At 39.8% G+C, this 27,672-nt stretch overlaps 1 protein-coding gene across 3 annotated transcripts; it reads left to right on the top strand.

Moving 5' to 3' along the window:
• LOC137278156 (uncharacterized) lies at positions 1 to 27,672 on the top strand. Of its 3 annotated transcripts, none has more exons than XM_067810327.1 (5): positions 31 to 147; positions 5,312 to 5,457; positions 5,851 to 5,913; positions 22,455 to 24,557; positions 25,099 to 27,664. In XM_067810327.1, the coding sequence occupies exons 4-5, from the start codon at positions 22,470 to 22,472 to the stop codon at positions 26,422 to 26,424; spliced, it is 3,414 nt and encodes a 1,137-aa protein (XP_067666428.1). In that variant the 5' UTR covers positions 31 to 147; positions 5,312 to 5,457; positions 5,851 to 5,913; positions 22,455 to 22,469; the 3' UTR covers positions 26,425 to 27,664. The 3 variants fall into 3 exon arrangements, with proteins under 3 accessions (XP_067666430.1, XP_067666428.1, XP_067666429.1); XM_067810328.1 differs by having other exon boundaries at positions 44 to 147; positions 5,312 to 5,697; XM_067810329.1 differs by lacking the exon at positions 5,312 to 5,457 and having other exon boundaries at positions 1 to 147; positions 25,099 to 27,672.

Genomic DNA, 27,672 nt, shown 5'->3' with positions numbered 1-27,672 from the left:
GTACGACAAGAGGCGGAAAGTGTCGACTACATTCGAAAGGTGTGAGACGCCTCCGGTATGGCCTAGTTCGTCGAATGCAGGGAAGGTGGTGACCAGCATATTTCAACAATCGAACTTCTTTTTATTACAAGTTGTAGGCAGCAAAAGGTATGGACTTCATCCATGTAATGCTTCAATAACATGCCCTGCGAACACGCTTTATACATAACGAGGTTACTTCATTGAAAATATGGAGTGTTAGTTATGAACGTATCATTTGGATCCACATACATTTACTACCGAGTATTTGTCTCTAAAAAAGGTTACGATCACCGACACCATTAAATTAAGTCATAGACATTCCATTGATGCTCGGTGTGGTAGTATTAAGTATGGCAGTTAAAGATAAAATAACAGACAATATATGTTTATGTAAATGCAGCAACCATCGTCTCGTTCACACGAGTGTTCAGTGTGATCGCGGATGTCATATTGCCTACAAATGGGTTTACATCTGCCAGCAATGGCTGCGTCGAATAAGTTTGAAAAATGGTTACTTTGATCTGTAAACATGTTATTTCTGTCTTTATGAATACTCATGTAATGAAACAAGTAGTATAGCCACATAGCACCTACAGTGTGGTTTCGTTATGTGAAACCACGTGTGTTCATTTGTCACGTTGATTGGATGGTCCTCCAAGCATTCCCAAGGAGGTTGTGTGGTATCTTGTTGTAATAATCATTAGTTTGAAGTTTGACCTATGTATTGTTCCAGCCGATAAGTAATGCTGGAGGAGTCATTGTGGGTACAGGTACTACAGAAATGTAGTCTACTCTAAACAAAGTCAACATACAGAAATGTTCCTGGTACCTGAAAAAGCAGATAAATCCATCTTCTACAACCCAAAACTGAAATCGTATGTAGTTATTCTCGTTCAAATGATTTTGAGTGGTCTTGTGCATTACTGCCAAGGGTTCAGTTTTTTTATTAAAAGTAACTTGTCCAGACCAATTTTCCACTTGTCCTGATTTTATGAGTGTGTGAGTTAAGTTTTATGCCACACTCAGCAATATTCCAGCTATATGGCGGCAGTCTGTATATAATCCAGTCTGGACCAGACAATCCAGTGATCAACAACATAAACATGGATCTGTACAATTGGGAACCGATGACGTGTCAACAAAGTCAGTGAGCCTGACCACCCGATCCCATTATTCGTCCATTATGACAAGCACAGTTGCCTTTTATGGCAAACATGGGTTGCTGAAGGCCTATTCTACCCCGGGACCTTCACAGGTCTCCTGATTTTATGACACAATATTTGATGTTAATGTGTACTGATCTGTTACTAAGTGTTCGAGTTATAAATTTCAACTAACTATAGCTCTAAATTACTATTATTGTGAAATGTAATGGCTACATTATGAGCAGATATGAAATGAACCCAAGTTTATCTCTAGTTTGAAACCATAAGTGGAAATTATCTAGTAGCCCACGGACAAGTAAGATACCATTATTTGATTGTCCATAATGAAAACTGACTTGTCCTGGGCATCGGGAGATGGAAATATTTTTCAAATGCTGAGTTTTGTTTTCCATTGGTATTAACTAATTAAGTGTCATGCATGTCGTATCATTTGCATTATAGTTAACTAAATATAGAAATTCAAACCACTGGTTGCCCATTGATTCACTTGAAACAGGACTCTTATGACTCATCATTTCCTGTGTTAGGAGGATAAAAGTTATTAAAACATTGTCTGCTACTGAGTGCTAGTACAAGGAGACCTAATACAGGTCCATATGGCCAGAGACAGTGTTGTGACTGGGAGGCAGGGATAATCAGTAATATGAAAGAATGCTGCTACCTGGTAAGGGATTTGGTACCTATTGTCCAAGAGCGTCCGTAGTGGTCGCTCTCGGGTGGTAGTTTAGGATGGTGGACAAGAGACAGGGAGGACATGAGTCAGTGTTAGAGATGAAGACGGCAGCAGCCATGTTAATTACTGTTTGGTCGAAGGATGGTCGAAATGGTAAATACAGTGGTAAACATGTGACAGAACGCACATCAGGACTGAATGGCCAATGATCCCAATGTGGAGACCTGCTCTGTCACTTACACACATATTAGAAGTCTGACGGCGATTCTTCATCGTCGACGTAGTCGTAGGTTGGGCGACGGCCTTGGCCAACACCCCGACTAGACGCACAATCCGTCCACTTCTGTCGATGATCTAGTCTCCATGGTTGGTCTTGCTGGTTGGTCTCGCTGGATGGTCTCGCCGGTTGGTCTCACTGGATGGTCTGTCGACTGACCATATCGGTCAGGTTTTTATACAGAGTCATTACGCCACATTGTGCAAGGTCACTGGCCCATGCACATGTACACACGTAAGATTAGGCGACTGAAGGAGGTGTTAATTGACATGTACTGATAGCGTTTGAGAATTAAGGGTCCTGACCGGAGGGGGTTTTATGATAAGAGGGGATACACCGAATGTTTGCCGAATACATTACATAGACAAAGGGGAAAGAATTTCGGTGCACTTTGGACTTATATTGAAACAAATAGATTGTTTGAATAAATGAAGTTTTAAGGAAACCTATTGAAATGATTTAGTCTGACACTATTTTAAACTAGGTGACAAGTGGGGATGCATGGTATTACTCATATAACGCAGTACGCAATTGTAACAATTATGTATCACGATACGTTATTGATGTACCAGCATACGAACAAAGATTTATTTGTTCAATTTTAACCTATTCAACACCGCAGGTAAGATGTCGTCTGTATACCCCTAAATTTAAATGGTGGGGGAAAAAATACAGATGTAGAGTGTACTCGGTCAATACCAAAGTTCACTGTTGTACTGTCACTTTAGCATTAACAATTTGTTTGCACATTCATGTTATTCATTCAAATAAAACAAGGTATATTTTGTTTACATTGTGGAAAAAGTCAGTGATCTTACTTTGTATTTTGTACGCAGATGCCTCTACTCTGTACAAGTGACATGTACCACTAACTGATTAACAACAAACTGACTGACACTTCCCTTTTCTGAATAATCTTGTGTGTTGTGTCGTTACATTATGATTTTACCTTAAAATATAATACCCTCGAATCAACAACATGTAAACTCTTGCTCATTTTTACAGTCAAACTGCTCACTATTTATCTCTCAATGTAAGTTACCCATACCACTCACTAATTAACAAGATACTGATAGACACTTTCCATTTCTGAATGATCTTGGGAGTAACCACGAATTGTGTTGTTACATTACTTGGACCTAACTGCATGAAAGAGTTGCGCTTTCTTTCATTTGCTGTTTTTTATGAATTCGTTTTCCTAAGGATTTGGGGTTTTTTTTACAGATTCATTTTCATAAGAATTTCTTCGTGAAAAACAATGCAGATATCCTGAGTAGACAGAAGCTGATGTTTACAGATGTTTCCGAATGATAATTAAGTGCATTTCTGCAGGGACTAAAACTTTCTGCTGATGTAGACAGTGTGCCCATGTTTACGGAGGCCAATATTGCCAGAGTCCACTGTATATGACAATGAGCTATACATATAGTTATACAGCTTGGGTTTACGGGTTTATGAGGCATGTATTTGTATTTATGCAAATACTGGCACTATGTATTTGCTCTGACTGATGGGGATGAGGATTGGAGAAAAATTCATTCACAAACTCTTCAGACAAATGTCTGGAAGACCTACTGTTATTATCCGAATATTTTTCTTTTTCTTCTTATTATTATTTGTACGAATTTTGTACCATCTCTCCTGACCTAACCACTGGATGGATTTTGATCAAACTTTCAGGGATGATAGCCTGTATGCTGAAATTGATACAATGGAAAAAAAATCCCGACTTCCGTCTTCCGGTAAGGGCAGACAACCCAAAATGTAAAAATCTTTCACCCTGAATATCTCGGAACCTATAAGAGATAAATTAACGAAAGTTTCACACAATGTAGACAACATCATTCTCCATTGACTCAGAGCATAGTGGAAGTTGACCGCCATGATAGGTTTTCCGCTATTTTGAAAAAACTGAAATTTTCGCTGATTTCGCGTTTTGACAGTGCCTGTCTTTGAAAATCTTCTTCTCCAGAACAGCATATAGCACAATCATGTTTCTTACACCATTAGAAAGCCCATATCCAGGAAAGCCTAATTTGTTCAAGGCATCGTGATATCTTAAATAGTTTCGGAGTTATCGCCCTTGAAAGTTGGTCAAATTTTCAAAGACGCATTTTCATAGGGTTAATTAAAATGTCATAACTCTGCGAAAACACACTGGATTTCATTGTTTATGGTACAAAACTCTAGCTAATTGAACGGCGAACATCTTTGTGTCACATTATGGTTATGTAAATATCAATACTTACGTCACAATTACGACGGAAAGAAAATTTGTACATTTCCAGCCTGAGTCAACTCAAGTTTTAACAAAATGTTCCCGCCCCGCTGTGACAGGCAGATATCTATTTTTAACGCCGCTTAAGCACACTCAAATTAGAACTCAAGTTTCCCTTCACCTGCATTACACTGGGTTAACAATGAATGGTCACAGAAATACAGGAGTGTTAAGGAAATAGTCGATTGTGTAAAAGTCAGTGAGTTGAGTTTTATGCCGCACACAGCATTATTCCAGCTAGTGATCAACAGCATGAGCATCGATCTGCGCAATGTGGAACCTATTAGTTTGTATATTGCTTTACGCCGTACTCAGCAGTATTAGTGGTATGGAAATGTCAGGTTCTAATCTTTCCAGTAGTTTGTATGTTGCTTTACGTCGCATTCAGCCATATTCCTGCGTTACACTGGCATAGCAGTGAGTGTTCACAGAAATACATGAGGATTAAGGAAATAGTCGATTTTGTTACAATGAGTGAGTTGAATTTTACGCCATACTCAGTACTATTCCACCTATATGGCTGTGGTCTCTAAATGATCGAATCTGGACCAGACAATCCAGTGATCAACAGCATGAGCATCGACAAGCACAGTTTGGAACCTATTAGTTTGTATATTGTTTTACGCCGCACTCAGCTGTGTTGGTGTTGTGGAAATGTCAGGCTCTAATCTTTCCACTAGTTTGTATATTGTTTTGCGCCGCACTCAGCATTATTCCAACTATATGACTGTGGTGTCTGGACCAGACAATCCACTGTTCAACAGCATGAGCATCGACCTGCATAATTTGGAACCTATTGCCTACAAACAAAACAGTTAGTGTTTGGGAAATGTCAGGTTGTAATCTTTCCAGTACGTTGTATATCTGACTTTGCCATCCAGTTTCTTTTTCTGCAGTTTGTGAATTTGGTGGTCGTGCCAGCAGTGTTGACTCAGTGCCAAATGAATGTAAAAATTACCGCAATGGACGGTCCAGCTGGCGCCCAAAGAAACTGTTCAAGTGAAGATAGCCTCGGAGGGTGTATGGAGGAAGTCTGAAGACCGTCAGTATTGCCCTTGAGGCAATCCTAGTTCACCTTGTTTTTACTTTTACTTTTTGTAAACACATCGGTCTGACTTTTAATGGAATTGACATCATGGAAACGTGCAGGCACAGATGGATTTGAATGTAGGAGCATCTTAATTCTTTTTCACTTACAACAGAGATGAGGCTGATTATCAGGATTAACTGAGAATACTTGTGCAAGCTGTAAGTCTTGGATATGGATTTCCATGAGATGCAGGTAACAACCGGAGTGAAAAACATTTCTTTCACATCACAACAACGTGCTTGCTTCTGACATACCAATGTCCCCACACAGTTCTATAAAATATACACAAGGAAACATATAACAATGAGCACATGAAAGTACAAGTGTCCCCTTATTCTTTTCCAGGTTTCCAGATATGTGTACTGTGTGCAGCTTCCTGTTCAAGCTATTCAGTATTTAAGACACGAGGTGAGTTGCTGCTTCTCCACACATGTAGATCTTTATTCACAAACTCTGTCATTGTTTAGACTGCGCATGCCCACGCATATTCAAATTGGTCCAATACAAAATACCAAATCCGAAATGGAATTTAATTCGACCTAATATCACCACACAGGGATTGACTTGGACTGCGATATCACGATTTTCTCGCACCAGTTGCTTTAAAATCGCACTCAAATCTACCTGCAGCGATTTAAAATCGCATCCTGCTCACCTGTATGATAGGAAGTTTTTAAATCTGTTTTACTGAGAAAGGATTTGTCATTATTTTGTCCTGTGAAAGATATTCCTGTTGCTTTCTACCTATTTTTAATCTTCAAAACATAACTTCTGATATGGAACATCGAACATTGTTACACAGTGCTGCACAAAATAAGCTGCGCAAACTCTGAACCTCGCAGTACTGTGTTGTTTATGCACTGTGCGATGGTGTACAGAGTTCACATTCGGAAGTTGTGTTCTGCAACGTCACACTAACGAAACCATCTTATTCGATATTAAAATCTTTAAATTCTTAAAAACTACGAATGAAAACGAAGAAACAACTTGACCCATTCAACACCGTAGGCTGTAAAATTGGCCAAGACATCACCAGTCCCCAGGAGCTGTAGCCAGTGTAGGTAAAAAAACCGACCAGTCAGTAGTTGCATCAAAATGATTTATACTTTTAGGAATCTAACGAACATATGATTCATTTATCAAATCTATCACTCTTCATAATGCCTGTCAACACTTATTACATTTCAATGTTATTGAAAAAAACCTCTTCTCACACACATGCTACGGCAACGGGTCCACATCCGAGTTCTCAGTGAGCAAATCAACAATGTGTAGAGGATATAATTAAACAAATCACATAAACTGAAGAATAGAATCAACAACAGTACTCATAAAAATTGTCTAACGAACATTATAACTTACTATTCAATCTTTATTGCACGATCATGTCATGTCATTCTTTTTCTTTTGTAAGGGGTGGGGGGGAAACAGTATCCATTGCTGTTATCTGATTGGCTGGCTTAGGTCACTTGTCTGATTTTGACCAATCACAATCCTTACTGCAGACTGAGGCTAAAAAGCGTCATTAGAAACCAATGTTTATCCAATAAAACCGCTTCTTACAACTATGAAAATACTCTTGGCAAGGATACAGTCATTTTGTTGATGTTCAGAGCTTTCGAATGATACCCGCCATCAAATGAATCACATCACATGTCATTCATTATCAGACAAAGATTTAAAAACAGAGGTTTTTCACGCTGTTGTATCACGTTACCAAGCGAATTGCCACTGATATCGGGAATATATATTACTTCAAGAATCTTTCTAGAATAATTTTCTGATCGTGTATAAATGAACATATGAAAGAAAAAGTGAAGGGGATGTCATGACTTGTTACAAACAGAAAAAAAAAACGCTTCAGTTTTTTCTTCCTCTGTGGTTCATCTATACATGTAGATGTGTATGCCTGCATTTTCATTAAAAATTAACTTATTTAAGTTGTAATCTTATTACGTGAAAAATATGATAAAAATAACTTTCATATTTATAAACAGTAAGATTAGTCCTTTCAACTGGCGTATGATTCATAAGTTGATATTTTCTCTTGATGAACATAAACTTCATCTTCGACCTCAGAGTTGCTAGGAACTCGGTGTCATGGCAGTATATGCCTCTGGTTGACTGGTGTTGAAAGAGGTAAGTCCTTGACCTTGATGACAACCAGAATGCAGACACCGATGGTGATGCTAGTAGATCTACAGACTTTTAATTCATTGCAATTCAGGATTGCTTGACTTGAAATTGATTATGACAATGTCTTATTTGTCTCGTATTCTTTTTCTTCTGAACGATCATGAACAGTTAAATCTCATAAGATTTGAAAAAATCTCATGCTTTTGATCCCATGTGAGATTTTATCTCACATGTTTTCTGAGCCAGGTTTATCCCTGCCACATCCCAAAAACAAAATACGATTCAGATTCAGATTGTGATTTTACAGTACAAACACTACATCACGTTTCACCACAACCAAAATAGATCTATGAATGGAGTATGAACAATATCATGCTTTTAGCTTGTAAAATGTAATATATCCCTGTATGCCCTATAAATAATTATTTTATAATCTAAACAAACTAACTTCAAAAATCATATTCCATACAGGAATCCAGAAATTATTGCGTGGGGCTTTGTCTTATACATAAAAAGGAATGGAGTTAATTCTGTCTTCCAGTCCTTTCCTTCTAGTTGGACAATCTTTATCCTTTTCAGTATCATCCAATTTTCACGTTCACATTCACCCATTGGCTTGAGGCCAATATGGAGTGCTTGTTCTGTTGTCAAACACTCTTGCTGCACTGGTGTTGTTGATTACTTCAGCTTCAAAGTAATGATTGTAATAGTCTACTACCTCAAACACATGCTCTCCAGTCGGTAGTGGTCCCATCAGGTCTGCAGCTAGATGTTGCCATTGGGATGTTGGCAACTGTGTACCGCACATTGGTGGAGGAGAGTTTGGCAAGGTCACCACTTGACATCCATGACATGATCTGCAGAATTTCTCCGCATCAGCATCTATTCCTAGCCACCACACTTTACTACGTAAACATTGTTTCATCCACACAATGCCCAGGTGACCCTCATTAGCGGACTGAAGCACATTCTCTCTCAACTACCTTATGAGAGAAGTAGGTGCTAAGGGGTGAGTGGAGTAGCCCCAGACTGAGAGTCCTTAAGTTCACACTTGACTCCCTTCACAAGCTGGTTAAATACCAATCAGACTTTACTGGATCATCAAAACCATTAACCTTGTGTCAGTTACTAACAGCATTCAAATATGGGCAAATGGATGAGTATTTCATCTTAAGTCCACTTGGTATGCAACATATAGAGCAATTGTATCAGAGGACATAGGTACCTGATTCCCTCCAGTTTAGTCACAAAGGTCCATGAGACATTCATCTGGGACTTTTAAGTGTGCTTCGTTGACTCCATCCACCTTTGAGACATAAGTCTGGCTACATTCTGCTGCAGGAGGGACTGGGCTTAGCCTCCAGCTGGAACAGATGAATGGAAGTGACATGCCAGAGCATAAGAATGCAATGAATCAGCATAAGAAGTTAAACCTAAACAAACTACAATGAGGTAGCATGTCATATACATGAGAAGCTTCCTGATTCATGTAATCTAGAAATCTAGTCAGCCAGTCTATTTTCCCAACCTGGTATATATTTAGCGCTTACAGCAAAGTTAAAGGAAGCTTTTAACCACCAGAGGTACCTCAACCAATCGTTCACTAATGTAGTCCTACATGACCCTTTGTTATCCCCCGCCAGCATGTAATGCGGGGGATATAGTCGACGCCTCGTCAATCCATCCGTAATCATTTTGTTTCCGGAGCATAACTCAGAAACCATTCAATATTTTTAGACCAAACTCGATAGATATAGTAATCTCAGCCTATGGTTATGCCTTTTGTTATTTACAGATTTTTGGCATTTATATTTTTTATTTTTTTTCCATGGAACATTTTGGTGTTGGTCTTATGGTTGGGTCTCAAAAGTGAGAGTTGTGTTTCGTTTCCGAAGCAGAACTCAAAAACTTCTAAATATCTGTCAGTGAAACTTGGTAGATATGTGTGGCAGACCCCAAAGTGGTGCCTTTTGCTATTTACAGGTTTTTATGATGTATTATTTTCTCGGTTCCATGAACACGTTGCTAACTTCGTTACCGTAGCACAACTCGAAAACCTTTTCATATCTTTCAAAAGATCTCGGCAGATATATGAGACAGATCTTGAAATGGTGACTTTTTCCGATTACAGATATATGGCATTTATATTTTTCATGAATTCCATGGGAACAATTCAGACTTGGTCTAAAAACACAATAAGTAACTGTCAGATGATTTGTCCTTTCAAATATGTAGGGGTCTGGGGGGATATGTCACCTTCTGATGACTCTTGTTAACAGTAGCCATTTGCTACCTGGGCCCGCTTGTTCAAAACTTGGTTATCTTTTCAAGTCTTTGAATGTCATTTAGAAGTGAAAATACATAAGAATGAAGATTTTTATGGATATCAACTTCTTTATGAGAGAACACAACGTTTCGGAGTTAATGCTTACTCCTTCATCAGGTGATTGAGAAAGGGATACAGAGGTGTATTTATATGTACAGGTAAAACAATAACAAAGTAACAAGTGGAATGAGTTAACGAAAGCTAGTATAAACAAGCACTGATAGGAAGCCGATAGTTAAGATAACAATGATGGAAGCCAATGGTAATGCATTACAGTTGATTGGATATGTTTACATAACACAGATACGGGGTAAGGACGATGTACATGATTGGGGATGAGGATGGAAGCCAATGGTGATACATTACGCATGATAGGATGATGTACATAACACACAATAGGGGATGAGCATGTTTACATGAGGGTTGATGATGTACAAACACAAGTAGGTAAGGATGTACTCGGGTAGATTGGTTATACATGAATTACATAGATAGAATGTACACTTATTGATAAATTAATCTCATCTACCTGTGTACATTCTATCTAAGTAATTCATGTATAGCCAATCTACCCGAGTACATCCTTACCTACCTCATAAAGAAGTTGATATCCATAAAAATCTTCATTCTTGGTTATCTTTTAACCACTGGTTAAATCCTTTTAACCAGCCATTAAAGTTAACCAAGTGTTAAAAGCGTTTCTCACTGTTATCCTGGCATTTTAAGTTAACACACCTATGGACTGCTGCTAAATAGTTAACCGTGTTGTTTACATTGGCAAGATGGCATTGGTCATTCAACCAAACGTCCTGTTCATGGTGCTGTGAAGAACCAAGGACGAGAGAAAGTATATAGTGCTTATGATATAAACATTCTAGACTATTCGGATAGTGAACTGCGTATGCATGACAGGTTTGTCGAGTATATGGTGGACACTTTAGAAGATGATCTTAACCATACATTAACACACTTACAACTGAGAGACATTCACTTCTTAGCGCTGAGATAGCTATGAAAACATGGGTCTCTTTCTCTTTCTCTCTCTCTCTCACACACACACACACACACACACACACACACACACACACTTCGCCCTTCAACCCTCATTTTGAAGTCCAATAAAATTTTAAACATATCATGCACACTAATATGCTTCATGGGTTTGAATTCTGCGGGAATTCCCCCATTTCTTCATACTCAGACAAAGTTAAAATGCTAAAAATAGCCTTTCCAAAATAGCCTTCATTGTAAATGTCGCCATTTTTGACACAAAATCATTATTCACAGCTTTCCATGAAATCACTAATGATAATCCTGAAACGTTTCCAGTGAACCCAGAATCAGTTGGGATGTTATCAAAAATACACTTAAATAAACGCCGAAGTGCCCTTTCCGCCATGTTGGATCGTAGTTATGAAACGGCGTTAGCGGCATTGAGGCGCCAATTACATCAAGTATATAGATCTACAGTCGAACCCCATTGTCTCGAACTCGGTTGAGACGAATTCTCGGATGTGTCGAACTGACATCTCGGTCCCTGCCGATTTCCTTATATTTATCATTATTTTTACCCTGATGTGTCGAACTAGATGTGTCGAATTCCCGGTTGTGTCGAACTCATTGTAGGGTCCCCAAAGGCTCTAAAAAGTACAAATTTACCCTTTTGTCTCGAACTGTCAAAGCTGGTTGTTGCAACTGAAAACTTCAGTCGCGCAATCGGAAGTCATCCTCATAAACGTGCTACCTACAGATCAAAAGTAACGATTAACGGACTCAACAATCAAGTGACATGTTTAACTACGCATCTATACACACATTGTCAGCACACTTACCAACTGAACTTTACTCAAACAATTAACCATAATTAAGCTGTTATCAGTGACATGTTGATCACGGACCGACAGGATATCTCTAAACAAACAATGGCGCATGTTGTTGTCATGTGACAGTCTATGTTAGCGGTCATGTGATTTCCTTGAAAATACAAAATGAGAAGTGAGGAAAACGAAGTTGGATTATCTAAATTGATGTTTTGTTTTTGGTTTAGTATTTAAGGTGTAGGATCATTTTTTTTAACCAGTACGGTTAGTAACATGGCAGAGCAATTCAGCGAAGGACCCGGGGGGGATGTGATGCCATGCCCGAACGCCAAACAGACTGTAATTTCGGATTTTTTAAGAGATAAATTCCCCACATGTACACGTATGTACATTATTATTTCGTTTGTATGAACTATACAACTTTTCTACCGACTGAAAATGAATTAGTGCTGTCAATTAAATGGGATCGCTTGTGAGTTTGTTAAATTATTCTTGTTCTTATCTTTTTGTATGCATATTTATTTGCCATGACGAATAAAGTGATTGAATTGATTTACATTTGTATATGTTGTAATTTACAGATCAATACTGCCGTAAACGTTTATTGCAAAGATATATTTTTCGTATGTGTATCCTACTGCAAAATAACGATGTGTTAAGCACCGGGGTCGTGTTGGTTCTTGGTCTTTTCAGTGCTGACGGATGTGTCGAACACTCGGATAAGTCGAACTTTCCCCTTGGACCCGACGAGTTCGACACAACGGGGTTTGACTGTATTATATTCGGCTGCAACAAGCAGATAACCAAATTTTTTTACTTACCTTACCATAGGTCTATAACATATTACCTCAAGCCTCGCTTAGTAGGAGATCTTACAGAGTTGAATTGCTATTCAATCTTGAATGGCTACCTCAAATTCAGTGACTGTAAGGACACGAAGTTCTGGATCTCCCTACTGCGCATGCATGCAGACTCCATGAGAACTTCACTTTTACTTCAAGCGTCGTCTTGTCTAGACATGTTTGAGTTGCCACCTATTTCTCAGCAAATAAAGTTTGATTTACTACACTTTTGTAGTGATTTCTTTTACAGGTTCTTGGTGTTGGGGTGGGTAATATTTTTCAATCCATGTGTCGGTTATAGCGTATAAATTCGTTATTGTACACTCATCGGCTACCTCGGACGAGTCATGTGTCTCCAATTTTTTATGATACCTCCGTAATTTTACGGGGACGTTTTTTTTGTTGGCGGATTGGTTGCTGTTGATAATTCTTCCGCCATATCTAAGCTTTTGTGTTTCATATCTAGTGTAATTCTGCTGTCCTGTTGGAGGGGCAGCCATTACACTTGTCATTTGCAAAGCAGCCACTGCATGTGCGAGTGGAGCAGTCCATTACGTGGTAAAGGGTGTTCTTCATTTGTCCTTATTGTCACATTTATATTTCGTTTGTTACAGTAGTTGTGTATGACACGACACTTGTGCGTGGCATGTAAAGGCCTAAAGTCTGGCAAAGATCCTCACCCCTGGTGTCCAGATTGTGCTACAGTGTCCTTTAGCAGCATTGTGTGGTGTGTACGGGATTGACAAGTACTAAGTTTAAAGTTTTCCTGACTGGTTAAGAAGAGGAAAACTCAGAAGTTACGCAAGATGTCCCGTTCACCTGTGTCTTCATCAGGATCCAGATTTATAGGCACCTTGTACACCAGAGTTACAGTCAATGCTGGGGGTGCCTGGGGCGGCGTCTGATGCTTTGTCAGGAGTGGAGCCAGCGCTGATGCAGGCACTGACGCCGTTGCTGATGCCAACTACCCAGGCTGGGGGTTGGGTGGACTTGTCAAGGCCAGACGCCCTAGTGCAATGGATTCTACGATCGTTGCTAGGACCTACCCCTTCAATGGGTTGGGAAGCATTTCAGGAGCTGACGGCGCCTACAACTAGTGCACCACTGTTGGTCCCGGACTTTGCAGCGATCCTAAGAGAGGACACATCCATTTACCAGCACCAGCACCTGTGGTGCATCTTAATCAGTAGGAGTGCCGAGCTTGGGTGCATCAGTGTATGGAGTGCCTAGAGGCGCCACTACTGTCAACAGCAGTAGAGATCAAGATGCACAGAGGCAGCTGGTCAATCAGCCTCCTAGGAGAGTGAGAGCTGAGCGCACAGATGTGAGAAGATCCAGATCGAGAAGCCCCTGGAACAGCTCGTCAAGCGTGTGTCAGCATTGCCGATCGTCGGGACAGATCTCTTCATCGTAGGAGAAGGTGCAGGCGGTCACGATCCGAGTCGGCGTCACCTGCTAGAGCCAGACAGTTGGAAACAGACACCGCAGCGCAAGTTGGGCATATCTTGGGATGTGGGTTAGGAGCAGTATTTTTCCCCCGATCATGCGGAAGACCCTGCTCACGAGGATTAAGAAAGCTCGTACCTGCCGCTTTCTGCAATATATGATTGGATCGCTGACAGACTCCCAGATTGTCCTTTCTCGTCGTCAGGTGTGGACAGCGCTAGGCTATCAGAGTTGATCCGGAGTGGATGATTCTGCCACATCCTATGGTGGCCGATACCATATCCTGTTGGGGCACCCAGTTCGAACAAATAGGTGGCCGACGCCATATCCTGTTTGAACGAGAATTTTGCCGAGTTGTTGTTAAATTCCATGATTAGGGAACCCAGTTCGAACAAATAGGACTATAAATTTCACAGTCTTGATTTTGGGGCGGCGTTAGATGAGGCCATTAAGAGACTATCCTCCAGCTCCACATATAAAGTACATGATTCCAGAATGCAAGCAATTGATATGGAGCTGCAGCGTATCCTGAAGCCGATCTTGGCGCCAGCGTCCGCAACATCAGCGACGGTTTTTGAGTTCACGAGTCCCAGTTGGAGCATTTGATGTTGTTATTCATGTGGCAGGGCAAGGTGCTTCACGACCTGTTCGGGCAGTGTTAGCTAGGACGACGGTGATGGGCTTTTTAGACTCATGTTCGTGGCAGGAGGAGCTCAAGCGGTGTCTCATAAGAACTCCCTTTTCGATCATTACTGGATGGAGCTCCTCATTTAAAGATGGTGTCTCGGGAACAGCTGCGCCTCAAGTTGGTCCTGGGAACATGGTCCAGTCTTGACTTACAGGATGCGCATCTCTGTGTCCCTATTTATCCGGCTCACTGGAAAATTCTGAGGTTTGTGTTCGACATTACCAGTGGCAGGTCCTGCAATTTGGCATTTCCATGTCCTGTGGCTATTTACCAGAATCACAATGCCCATCAGTCGGTTTCTTCATCTCCGGCAGATAGAGTTCGAGCTGTACATAGATGATTGCCTTCTTGACCAGTTCGAACCTCAGTTGCTATGCAGACAGCTAGATTTTGCCATCTGTCTCCTGGAGCAGTTAGGGTGGATAATCAACCGTGAAAAATTGCAGTTGCATCCCACGCAAGAACTAGTGTTTATATAGGGCCTGTTCCCTCTTGAACGGTGGGAGATTTCCTGGTTCCTGCACACAGAGCTTCCACTCAGTCACTCTATGATCACAAGTGGGCTACATTTGAGAAGCTCTGTGCCCAGAAGTCGCAGGACCCATTGTTAGCGTCACCCCAGTTCCTGGCAGAGTTTTTACATTATTTACGGTGCTAGAGGAAACTCAAGTGCAGTACCATTGGGTCTTAGCAGTGTTAGCTGTCAGAGGAGATAGGAAGGTCTTGAAGATCCCGAAACTGGTTGCTATGTTGAAAGCATTCAAGCTGGAGGACCAAAAGGTTAAGTTCTGGCCATCTGCGTGGGACCTGAACGTCACCCCTACGAGCTGCTGAACAGGGCATCGTTTGACAACTTAACAAGGGCGACAGTTTTTCTCTAGGTGAGTTAGTGACATTCACGGGCAGGATGTGACTAGGGTCCGGTCTGAACTGACCAGACATGTTGCTGTACACTTGGGCCTTCTCTGGGATTTCCTGGCGAAGAACCAGCTGCCAGGTCAACCAGACAGGTTATTCACCATTTTCCCATGAAAATCAGACCAGAGGATTGGGAAGAGCAGTTACTCTGTCCGGTTCAGGCCTTCAGATTATATATCAGGAAGTCCTCTCCTCGTCTGGGAACTAGGAGGAGGTTGTTCCTGCCCTTTTCCATGACTGCTTGAGGGGAAGTCACTAGGAACACAGTAGCCTTATGGTAGAGGCAGACCATCTTGGCGGCTTAAAATGCACAGAATCTTCCCCACCCATCGTCTAACATCCCGCACGAGATTCAATTGCTAGCATCGGCAGTGGTTCTGCACAGACACTCTACAGTTACATGGCTGGATGCTTCTGGCCTATAAGGTACAATCTTACTTACCTCGGTCTATGGGTTCTTGTACTTGTGTGAGATAATGTACCGTGCCCCTCCGGTGGTTAGCACATGACTTACTACTCTGATGCCGGTTCCAGTTGACCTTCCCGAGAGATTGTTGCGGCATACCGGTGAACAGTGTTTGTTTATCAGTTGCGGTCCGGCTGCCCTGAGGCATATGTGGGATGATAGACATTTTGACAGTCTTCTGGAGTCCTGCACCACCGTCCTGTCTGTTGCATCCATATGCTATAAACCTATGGTAAGGTAAGTAAATAATTTGTTAAAATCTAAATATTTTAGATATTTAAATACTTACCTTACCATAGGGCGGTTAGTCCCTCCCAACGCTGGATGCTCCTTGGACCGGGAAGTAAAAGTGAAGTTCTCGTCGAGTCGGCGTGCATGCGCAGTGGGGAGATCCAGATGCTTCTGTATCATTACAGTCGTCGAATTCGAGGTAGCCATTCAAGATTGAATAGCAATTCCACTCTGTCAGAGCTACTACTAAGCGAAGCTTGAGATAATATGCAATAGACCTATGATAAGGTAAGTATTCAAATATCTAAAATATTTAGATTTTAACAATTATATTTTACAATCAAATTAGAAAAGTACAGGACAATTTTTATGGATAGCAACTTCTTGAGATTATTTTTACGACATTTCAGGGATTATCCCAGCTTCTTCATCAGCTGATGAGGGGGGTAGGATAAGCCCTGAAAATAAACTCAAGAAGTTGCTATCCATAAAAATTGTCCTGTATTGCTACGCCAACTTCTAAATGCCTTGAAGAATCAAATTACAAAAGGTCTTTGTCACCACTACCATCTGTGAAGATAAAAGGAAAAGAAAGATATTCGGTGTGAAAACGAACACTGTGCTCGAAAGGCTGCGCTTGTTTCAAGTTTAAACAAAGAAAAATTCAGATTTTACAATTTGTTGCATTTAAAGAAATTTTCTGACATCCAACCGTCTATTCGTTGCTTGTAATAGCTCAATACCTTTAGATTGTGCATGGCGAGATTATGGTAGCAGGAAATCAAAAATAGATAGTATGCAATGACTTGTCAAAGTTTCCGTGCAGCGTGATGCCATGACTGATGCAAAATCATGTAGAACAACAGCAGTAATTATCAGTATTTCTGGTCTCTTCTCATACTTACCATGAAACCAGTAAAAACATCACAATACACAGGTTCGATTCAAATTACATACATGTCATATTTATGTACAAATGATCCCTAAATCAAAGGAAGAGTCCTTTCAAAACCCTACGTACCCTTTGTCACCGAAGTCACCATTTTGTATGAAATCGGTCATGTACTATAGTGATGTCATCCGTCAACATTGTTGTACATAATAGGTAACTTCTTTGAGGTGAATGTCGTTTGAACAAGAGTAAACACAATTACCCAATCTTTCTGATTACACTTTCAGTATTATGATGTAAATTTGGCACATCGTTAATATTCTTGATATATTCAGTGGTAAAATCAGTCAGTTTATGTTTTGTCTAAAGAATGTTGCATTCTGGCATAGAAGCCGAGACATTTTATATTGGAAATTGGGTGTGATACAAAGCAATTTCAGATTTTCAGAACTAAAAAAAAAACCCCAAAAACAGACAAAACATACCATGACATCAACTAAAATGTGGTATTGTTTTATGCAAGTAGTATGTTGTCATCTTTTTTAATGAATTGTGAAACTACTTAAACTACGTCCATACTATGACTAGTTCTACCAAAACTTTTTTCCAAAAATTCCGCCAAAAAGTTCCTACATGTTTTCTTTATTGGTTTTTAGGTTTTCGGGCATTGATTTCTCATTTGGTGCCTCCATTGTTGACATTGAGGGAAGTAAACAAACATTATGGGATGGATAGAACTTTAAACATGCCTTTAACCATGACCTTAAAGATAACCATGATGTTAGTAAATGGCAGTCTTAAACATGGACTGTGCAACGCTCTTTTACAGTTCGGTTAGCTAATGGTGAGTTAAGGATTTAACACTCACTTAAGAGTTAACCAAGTGTTAAAGTAACCGAGTTTTGAACAACCGGGCCCTGATTGTCAGTCTATGTTTTTTCCGCTTATGGCACTACCTACAGACGGTCAGTGTAATGACCAAAGTCTCAATGTAATGGAAATCACTGTTGTAGTGACCCCCTGCCCCTTCATTACATGCGTCAGTACAGGCAGTTAATACCCAGCATGTTTCGATGACCGGGGTGGTCCCATTATGACATTTCAAAAAAACACAGCCACCACTGGATATCCAGACTGAAACTACCATCATGTTTGCATCATCCCTGTGGTGATTTGATAGCATTTTTTAGATCAATAAACCTACATAAAAAGGTACACCCATGCCCACCCCCATCCCCATCACCCCTGCCCCCGTTAAAAACCATGCTTGCCCAGGTCAAGTGCCCTATCAGATGTTCATGCTGCTGTCTGCTAGCCCTATACCATCTAGAAGGCAGCCAGGTATAATAAGTCTAAGAGCATTGGGGTTCACAAATGTAGGTTTGGAACTGATTATCACTTAATTACCCAGATCTGTTTTCTCAAAAATTTGCTTCTAAGTTTCAATTTTTCTTACCATGGTAGAGTTATGATTATCAATAAAAACATCCAGTGAACTTATGTTAATAAGTTTTCCTAGTTAGAATCCATACTTTATTTCAGTCAAAATATATTGTCTGTCTGGGTCATCTTGTGGTAACCATTTTGCCCAAGTCTCGTAGTTTAGTGATTTTGTGCCCTGTGGCAAAAGTGTTTAGCCTCATGGTCAGCTGCCCTTGGCTAGGTTGACTGCCAGGTTCTGCACTCCTGTTGACCGGGGTCTATGGGTGGTGATAGTTGTCCTTTGTGGCGACACTCCGGGCAAGTCTACACAATTCAGGTCGGCTGCAGCTGCCATAGTTCAAGCGGCGACATATGTCTGTCCCATCACCCGTGAACGGTTACGACCTTGTTCCATATGACATAGCGCTTTTGCGGTGGTAGAATTAGGCCTGTGTACTAGTTGAATGTCTCTGATTTCCTGGTGGGGTTTTCTCCACAGGAACCCCTCCTCGTGCTGCCTCTGACGATATTCATTATCGTACAGTAGCACACTGCCTCACACGTTTGGACATTAAACATGACACATCCTGCATTTATTTGAAATAGTCTTATACACCAACAAGATCAGCCTTCTTCTGAATCATGTCCTTTAACACACCAGTGTTCACATATGTCCACATTTCTTGAGTCATCTTCCCTCAATTTTCTTTATGCCAAAGATTCCCAATATCCAAAGTAATACCCTTGCCAAGGTCAATTGTTTTTCCCAGAATGTGTAAGATTTCAAAAGATTCCTCCCACATATAATTAGCAAGTTTTCGTAGTTTCCCTGACATCTTAACCCCATCAGTTGTGACACTGAGAGCACTGTCAATTTTATCATCAACACGCTTGATTGACGAATCACTAGCTCCTTTCATAAAAAGCATTTACATGACAAGTTTGCCCGCTGGGGTAAATATACCCATGGGGGTAAACAGATTTGCCCTACCTCATGACCTAGGGCAAACTTTGCCTCAATACCCCCTCGGTAAATATTTACCCACTTTACGTACCATTTACATGACGAAATTTGCCTCCAGGAGGCAAATTCGCCCCTAGGGGTATCTTACCCCAGGGGGTAAACGGTGCATGTAAACGCTAAGACATTCCACCTCCTTTCCGAGATTCATCTGCCTTGACTTCGAGGTGTAGACGTTTCATTTCGAGGGAAAACAAATACCAGTGCCTTTAGCAAACAATAGGTACATGGATACATGCGCTATATAAATATCCTGAGATAAGATTTCAGCCTCAACAACTTCACACTCAAATTCCAAATGAGTTTTTTTGAAACTGTGAAACTTGTGAAAACTGGTTTTGGCTTCACGCCAGCCGTCACAAACCACTTGGTGATTGTATGTAAACAAACAACTGACAAAATATCAAATGATGGATGGCATGTGGGCGTGAAACCAACATGAGTAAAATGCAAAAGGGAGTTAATTCTAATAAAATTAGCATTGCCATGGAAAGGAGGTCACTTGTAAAGTATCAAAAGATTTTTTCGTGGTTTCCATGGAAATGATTTGAATCTCTTGAAAAGGTGGGATTTGTTTTGTTTCAAAGACTTTACACTATCTTTCAACAGAAGTTAGCAAACTTTTGGCTTTTCTATTTTTCTTGGTTTCCCAAGAAACAGTTTGGACCTCTCTGAAAGGAGGGGTGGGCTGCATTTTATAGCACATCTTGAATAACTTAAAATATCTTTCAGCAATACTTGGCAGCTATATGAGGCAGATCCCAAAAGAGCCTTTTGCAATATGATTTTTTGGCATATTTTTTTTTTCACGTTTTCTTTGGATTTGGACTATCAGATTATTTGTTCTTTCAAATAGTGGGGTCAGGGGATTTGTCATCTCCTGATGACTCTTGTTTGCCTTATACACATGTGTCACAGTGGAAGGGTTTGATAAACAAGGCATCACGAAATGCTGATAGCAGTAGGTCATTTTGTGATTTTTTTTCAGTTTTTGACATTCTTACACGTCATTGCCAGATCTGACATAAAGATCATAATTAAGCACATAAAATGAGTGAATGTCAAATGTTCTATCAGACAGCAGTCATTTATGAAGTAAAAGCTACTGAAAGTCTTGCCAATAAGAGCCTAAATATTTAAATTCTGCAACAGTTACAGTAACTAGAATGTATGTACTTCATGTCTCCTTGGACTCCTTGTTTTAATAGTGCTTTTGTTCAATTTGTAAACCAGGGAGACTTTATAGAGAGGGAGGAGAACCTCCTTGAAAAGTCCCTTAACGTATGCTTCAGGTCCTTATATAACCAGTGCAGCCAATATGGCGGCAGCTTGGTATTTAAGATTGAGCCTGGTTTTAGCAACAGCTGACTAAATTCGCTGAGTGTTATGATAACTGAAGTCCTACACTGGCATCCATTTTCGATTCTCCGTAAAGATAGACTAAATTGTGCCATTAAAAACTTCTTTCACACGTTTGTTTAATTTTTCAAATGGAAACATGCCTTTAGTTGAAAGGTTTTTGCAAGTAATAGTGATAGTTTTATGACTTCAAAAATTGTTAGGGTGTATTTGAGGTGTGTGAAAAATATGCGATATCACCAATCTGTTCTGATCCGCCATTGAAATTCTACTTGCTGTTCTGTGAGTGTTTCTAGTTATTTCTTCAAAAACAAAAACATCTTTCACATACACCTTTAATTCTTATGAGGGGAATATACTATTAGGTGAAATGTGTTTGCAAATAATAGTGATAGTTTCATAATCTGAAAAAGAATGTTAGGCTGTGGTGTGTGAAAAATATGACATATTGCCAATCTGTTCTGCTCCACCATTGAAATACTACACGCTGTTGTCAGTTATAGTGATAGTTTCATAATCTGACACAAAATGTTAGGATGTATGTGATGTTTGTGAAAAATATGACAGATCACCAATCTGATCTGATCCACCATTGGATTGCTTGAGGGTTATAGTTCCCATAACTCCTTCCTTTCTTGTTGAACTTATTACTTGAAGAAATGGAAAGGTGTTTACAATGCTTTGTTACAGTTTTGCACTTTGTTTTTGAGGGATGTGTGACAGTATCAGTTAACATTTTGTTAATGTCCGTTCTATTCCCCACATGCATTAAGATATCAGAATTAATTATTAATGTGAACAAAAATGTCTCAAAGTAGTTTGATTTTAAAAAGGACAGCTGATGTTAACACACATGTTCTTGCAATACTTTAGCATTCTTTAACAGGGGCGGTGGGGTACCGTAGTTGTTAAAGCATTCGGTCGTCACACTGAAGACCTGGGTTCGATTCCCCACATGGGTACAATGTGTGAAGCCCATTTTCTGGTGTCCCCTGCGGTGATATTGCTGGAATATTGCTGAAAGCGGCATAAATCTGAACCCACTCACTCACTCATTCTTTAACGTGTTTTGGGAGAGAAGACTGTGGTGTATCATTTATTCTTTCATTCATTCACATATATACTTCTTTCTTTTATTCATTTTCTTTCATTCGCATTGAATTCTCGCTCTTAATTCTTACTATAATTCATTCATTGTAAAATTCCGATGGATACAATAAACTGGCTGAAGTCAAGTCACTGTGTGCATTGAAGCATGATGAGGCACACATTAATTAGTACAAATGGTAAAGAAAGCAAGTAAATAACCTATCCCTGTTGTAGATTATCCCTGTTTAAACATACATTGAGAGAGAATTGATGGTCGTCTTTCATTTTTTCAGGTGAACAAGTAAACAATGGCTGAAGATGACACAAAAGAAGAAAATGTGGCTGACATAGATTTTTCTCAAATTAGAACATCTATTCAATTAGGTGGTCGCATGATTGAGCAGATTTTGAATAGTGTTCACTATGGCTCCCCAGAAGTTAGATGCTTGTTGCTTGATGAGTGTGATATCATACTTGAATGCAGAGTGTGTCGTGGTTTATTTCGTGCACTTCCAAATTTTGTTGCCCATAAACGGGTTTACTGTAAAAAGGCATATATCATGACTCACCAGAGCATGTTTGACAGTTTGCCAGAAGATGAGGTGATTGTTGTTCAGCCAACAGCTCCAGAAGACACACACACAAAAACAGTTGAAGATGGAGCTTGCCATAAGTCAGCAGATGATAGAGTGAGAGATACCATTTCTCAGATAAATTGTGGACTTTTGGGAAAATCAGAAATGTATAGGCTATATTCTAAAGCCGCAGAAAAGGTTGATCGATCAAAGAAACAGAAAAAATCCCTGAGTGTTGTTCTTTCTCAAATTGCATCAAATTCCAATGCTGTGAGAGTATCTTGTGAAGACAGCGATGAAGCCTCAAAGCAAAGTCTTTGTAATAATGTACAAGAGTCCACTCAGAACATGGAAGCTGCTATTTCTATGCCAGAAATGCAAACCGTAACAGATTTTGGAAATGACATTCAGTCATCTTCACCTGCACCATGTGTACTCAAGTCAGATGTGATGGGTAATGCAGTAGTGACAATTCAATCAGATTTGAATAAAGACATTTGTGATTCTATACAGCCAATAACTCCCCTGCCATCCGGCATTTTGCCAAATCCAATGGATATACCACATGAAGAGGAAAATAAATTAAAACAATCTACACCAGTCAGTATTTCGGAAAAGATAATATTGAGAGAAAGGAAATTAGAGAAAGGAGAAACAAATCTTTTCAATACACATAATGTCTCATTACTAAAGTGTCTTCAGTGCAATGTGACATACTCATCCAGCAAAACATTAAAGTATCACATACAAAAATGTCACTCTGGTTTGCGCACTTTCTTTCCTTGTCCATATTGCTCAAATGTGTTCTTCTACTTCTGGGGTTTGACAAGACATTTACGTGTAAACCATAAGAAGACGCAAAATCAGATAAATAAGATGAGAACAATCTTGCGAGAATCTGCATTCACCAGAAATGTAACCAAAACCTGCATTCAGGCAAAGGATCAACTTGAGTTTACCACAGATGTAGAAGAAGGATGCAGTGCAACAGAAAATGTGTTTAGGGAGGAATGTATGGATGGGAAAACAAATGCCAAGGAGAGACGAGGGAGAAATGTTCCATGTCCCACAAGAGAGCATTGCTCAGCAGCCACTGTGAAGCATACGTCAAAATATGTTAAGCACACGTTTGCCAGAAGGCATGTTCCCACACTAGAGGTGCCCAAAAAGGAGAAGGTGAAAACTGCACAAAAGTACATTCATCAGTTATCTTGTGACAGGTGTGACAAAGTGTTCTGGAAGAAAGGTCGCCTTAAAAATCACAAAAAATATTGTTCACAGTCTAAAGTTTCAAAACAAAATATCTGTTCTCTCTGCAATAAGTCATTTTTAAGAAAAAGTAATCTGGAAAGACATCAAGTTTTGTGCAGATACAAAAGTACATCACATTCTGATGTACCTGACACAAGTTCAAACAAGGCTAATGGAGCTGGCCATCTCTCACCAAAAGCATCTCCCTCATTCAGCTGCATGATCTGTGAGAGGACTTTCCATAAAAAGGTGAGCCTAGAGAATCATAAGCGTTCATGTTGGAATGAATCAACAATGTCAAAACCCAACTGCCATGCTGTTGACAGTTTAATTACAGACAAGGAAGGTAAATCACCCAGGAGCAATCGTTTGTATCAAAATGAAGGAGTCAAGACAGAAATAAACAAAAATAAACTCCTTCAAAATAGTCCGGAAGAGACAATATGTGAAAACATTCATCAGCAGTTAGTGACAAAGAGGAAGAGGCGGGAAGCCACCAAACCTGACAAGAAGTTGCATGTAGTTGAAGAAATATGGATACACAAACAACCTGGAAGACCTACAGAAAAGGTTTGTATGGATATTTGTTAAATAAGGATACTTTGAGTTCTGGCTCACCTGTTTGAGTTTATGTCATAACTGGTATTAAAATGCACTCCTACCGTCTTTGCACATTTATCTTTGCCAGAGCAGAACTTGAAAACTCTTAAATATTTCTTCACCAAACTTGACTCATAGATAGATCTGGTGGTTAGGGTATTCTGAATAAAATATTGTAACAAGTTAGACTTCAACTGACATTGGTGATGTTGCTCTTTTCCCAAACAGAACTGTCAAACCATACAATGTTTCTTCACCAAACTTGACACACATAGCTTGGTCTGGTGGTGTACTGGTGCCTTTTGATACTTTTGGAATTCTGAATACAATACTTTTTAGCGTTTCCAGGGCTGAAACCATGCAAGCAGTGTATTTAAAAACTTTCTTGAGTATAGTTCACAGTTTTTGGCTGTACAGTTGAACATACCAGTGCTGGCGATCGTATGAGCATTTTGTGTTTGTTAGTTTATCACAAGGCTGTTTGTTTCATATTAATGTATCTTATTTGCAGGTGAAGTCTAATCGTATCTTTGTGAAAGAATCAGATACTGACTGTAAACTTCATTGTTTGGATTCTGAAAAGCTCTCTGCGATAATTGATGAAGCAGAACTGAAGTGTCAGAAATGTGGACAAGAATTCACCAGTGTGTCAAATCTGCGTCGTCATGCTATTAGACACCTTGGCTGGAAAAGATTCAAGTGCAAATTGTGTCGCTTCAGCAGTTATAACAAATCTGAGTGCAATACACACATCATGAGAACACATTCTGAAAAATATCGCCTTTCATCGGTTGAGAGCCTCATTGTTGACCTCAATAGGGAAACCTCAAGAATGCAAACTCATTCAAAACTGCATTCATTAAATGAGAAACAGACAATCGATAAACAACTTGCTGATGCTACCCAAACTAAGAAAACCAAACAAGATAAGTCGAAAGAGAAGGATCCTGATCCTGCTAGGAAATTCAATATTTCCACCCGTAACTCACCACGCAATTTTGATACAAGACCATATCAGAAATGCGATAATATGACTACTCTTTTCACTCGTAAAGGTTACTATCCCAAACCCAAGCTTCATCTTGAAGGTAAAGACAATGATCAAGGGGAATCACAAAGAGAAGACAAAGATACATCTGAAGGTAGCAAATGTATGGGTTACAGTATGCGGTCATCTCGATTCACATCAAAGCAGTCAGAAGTGGAGATGGAAGGAATCAACATAGATAGCAACAGAGAATCTTCATCTTCTCTGAAGCACTCAGTTATGGAATATAATGATAATGAATTAACTGTAGTAAAAGCAGACTCTGAATCTTTCAAAGCTGGCATTGATGCATTGAATGAGCCTTGTGAGAGAGTGTTTGTTCCAAAAGGAAGGAGAAAAGTCCCTCTTGATTCAAACTTCTCTTGTTCTCATTCCAGGCGTGAAAAATCATATGCAAAGTCAAACTTCCAACACGAACAAAGGAAAACATCTGCACCAGATATGAAATGTCAAGATTTCTTGGCTCCCTGGCCAAGGGCTTCAGAACCCATGTCAGTTAAGGAAATGTTTGCTTTGATAAGAAGATCGCCAAGAGCTGGCTCTGGGAGGAGGAAGAGCACTGGGGATATTACAATCTGTCAAGCACCAGACCACAATTACTCAGAGGATGTTAATAATGTAGGTGTTCAGTCAGTAGCCACTGCCAGGCCATCTAAAGTGATGGATGGGAAAGTTAAGTTAAGTGCTACTTTAGCAAGGAAGAGTTCACCAGGATGTAGGTCAGTGCCACTTAATCAAAGAACAAGTCGTCCTGGAGTTGACTGGTCACAGAACAGTGAAGAAAAATAAGTGAAAATCTTCTATCATGATATTAAGGTGGACTTATCGTCAGTTGTTGAACCTTTGATCAAGAAAGGGTAGAAAATAAATATTGATTTCACAGATTTATTTGATTATTTTTGCCCCACCAGGGTGTGATAAGAGATTTGGGTGGACAACCGAAGGTGAGGGGTTTGATCCAGGGAAACAGCAAACCAGGAAATGTTCTTACCCAGCAATGTGCTGAAGTGAAATGAGCCTGAAAAGGATATGTCACTCCTAAGGTGCACTGGCGGTACAATTTGTTGTACAATCTTCATCCTTTGAGTTTGCCTGAAAAACATAGTCATAGGCTTAAAAAAATCCTGGTTTGCCCCTATAATGTGTGTTGGTTACTACCATATCCATGCTTTTGAGTTTCACCAAGGTGGAAAATGGAGACCTGCATCACATCCCACATTAAGCACACTATTATTATAGTATAGATAGCAACACTGTGAACTCACTCGCTTAACATCTTTGCAGAAAATATTTGACAAATGAAACAGAAAACTTACAGGTTAGCATCCTTACAGTACACACTGAAAGTTTTATACGCTGTCCAAGTTGTCAGGGCAATTGCAGAATTTTTCCAGGTGGACATTGTGAAATTTGTCTGTCACACACTCAATAGTTGGATTGTGACACATTAGGAGGGGACAGCCAAAATCTACTACTGTGCAAAGTAGCAACAGACCATGACAAATATTGTTTCTGGCTTATATTAAACTTGAATGTTTATCTGTCAGTAGTCAGCGAGCAGAGATTGAGTCCCTGGTTTTTCTGTGTGTTTGTTTCAGTCTTCAATATGTGGGACCAAATATAATGTAACCTTATCCTCCATGGATATTCTGTTTGTTCATCTGTGCATATTAATCTTTGTCAGAGCAAAACATGAAAACGGGGGAAAAATTGACACCAAACTTGTATGTCTTTCGATGACAACAAGTGTGACTTTGACGGACACTGATGGTTGTGCTCATTTTCAGAAAACTGGTTGATGTGTGTTCACCTTTGCACATACAGTGTTTGTCCCGACATGAAAGACCTGCGTATTTGATGCACAAATTATCTCAAATATGCAGTGAATATGAAAGCTTGCATCATTGTTCACACAAAGCTACTGGGCCCTGAGTTCAGATAATGTAAGATTGTAATATGCTTTTGTTTAAACTACTTAGTTTATTGTTTGCCATTTATATAAGTTCTCAGTGTTGATTAAATACCTGACCTGCTTTA

The sequence above is a fragment of the Haliotis asinina genome, chromosome 3 (genome assembly GCF_037392515.1).
Source record: "Haliotis asinina isolate JCU_RB_2024 chromosome 3, JCU_Hal_asi_v2, whole genome shotgun sequence".
In the NCBI taxonomy this organism is placed as follows: Eukaryota; Metazoa; Mollusca; class Gastropoda; order Lepetellida; family Haliotidae; genus Haliotis; species Haliotis asinina.
This window is presented reverse-complemented; position numbering and strand designations above follow the sequence as displayed.

What these genes read in the sequence shown, in the direction of transcription:
- LOC137278156 (XM_067810329.1), top strand. Translation starts at nt 22,470, where the DNA reads ATGGCTGAAGATGACACAAAAGAAGAAAATGTGGCTGACATAGATTTT. An exon ending in CTGGAAGACCTACAGAAAAG is followed by an intron (nt 24,558 to 25,098) that starts GTTTGTATGGAT and finishes TCTTATTTGCAG; the next exon opens with GTGAAGTCTAATCGTATCTT.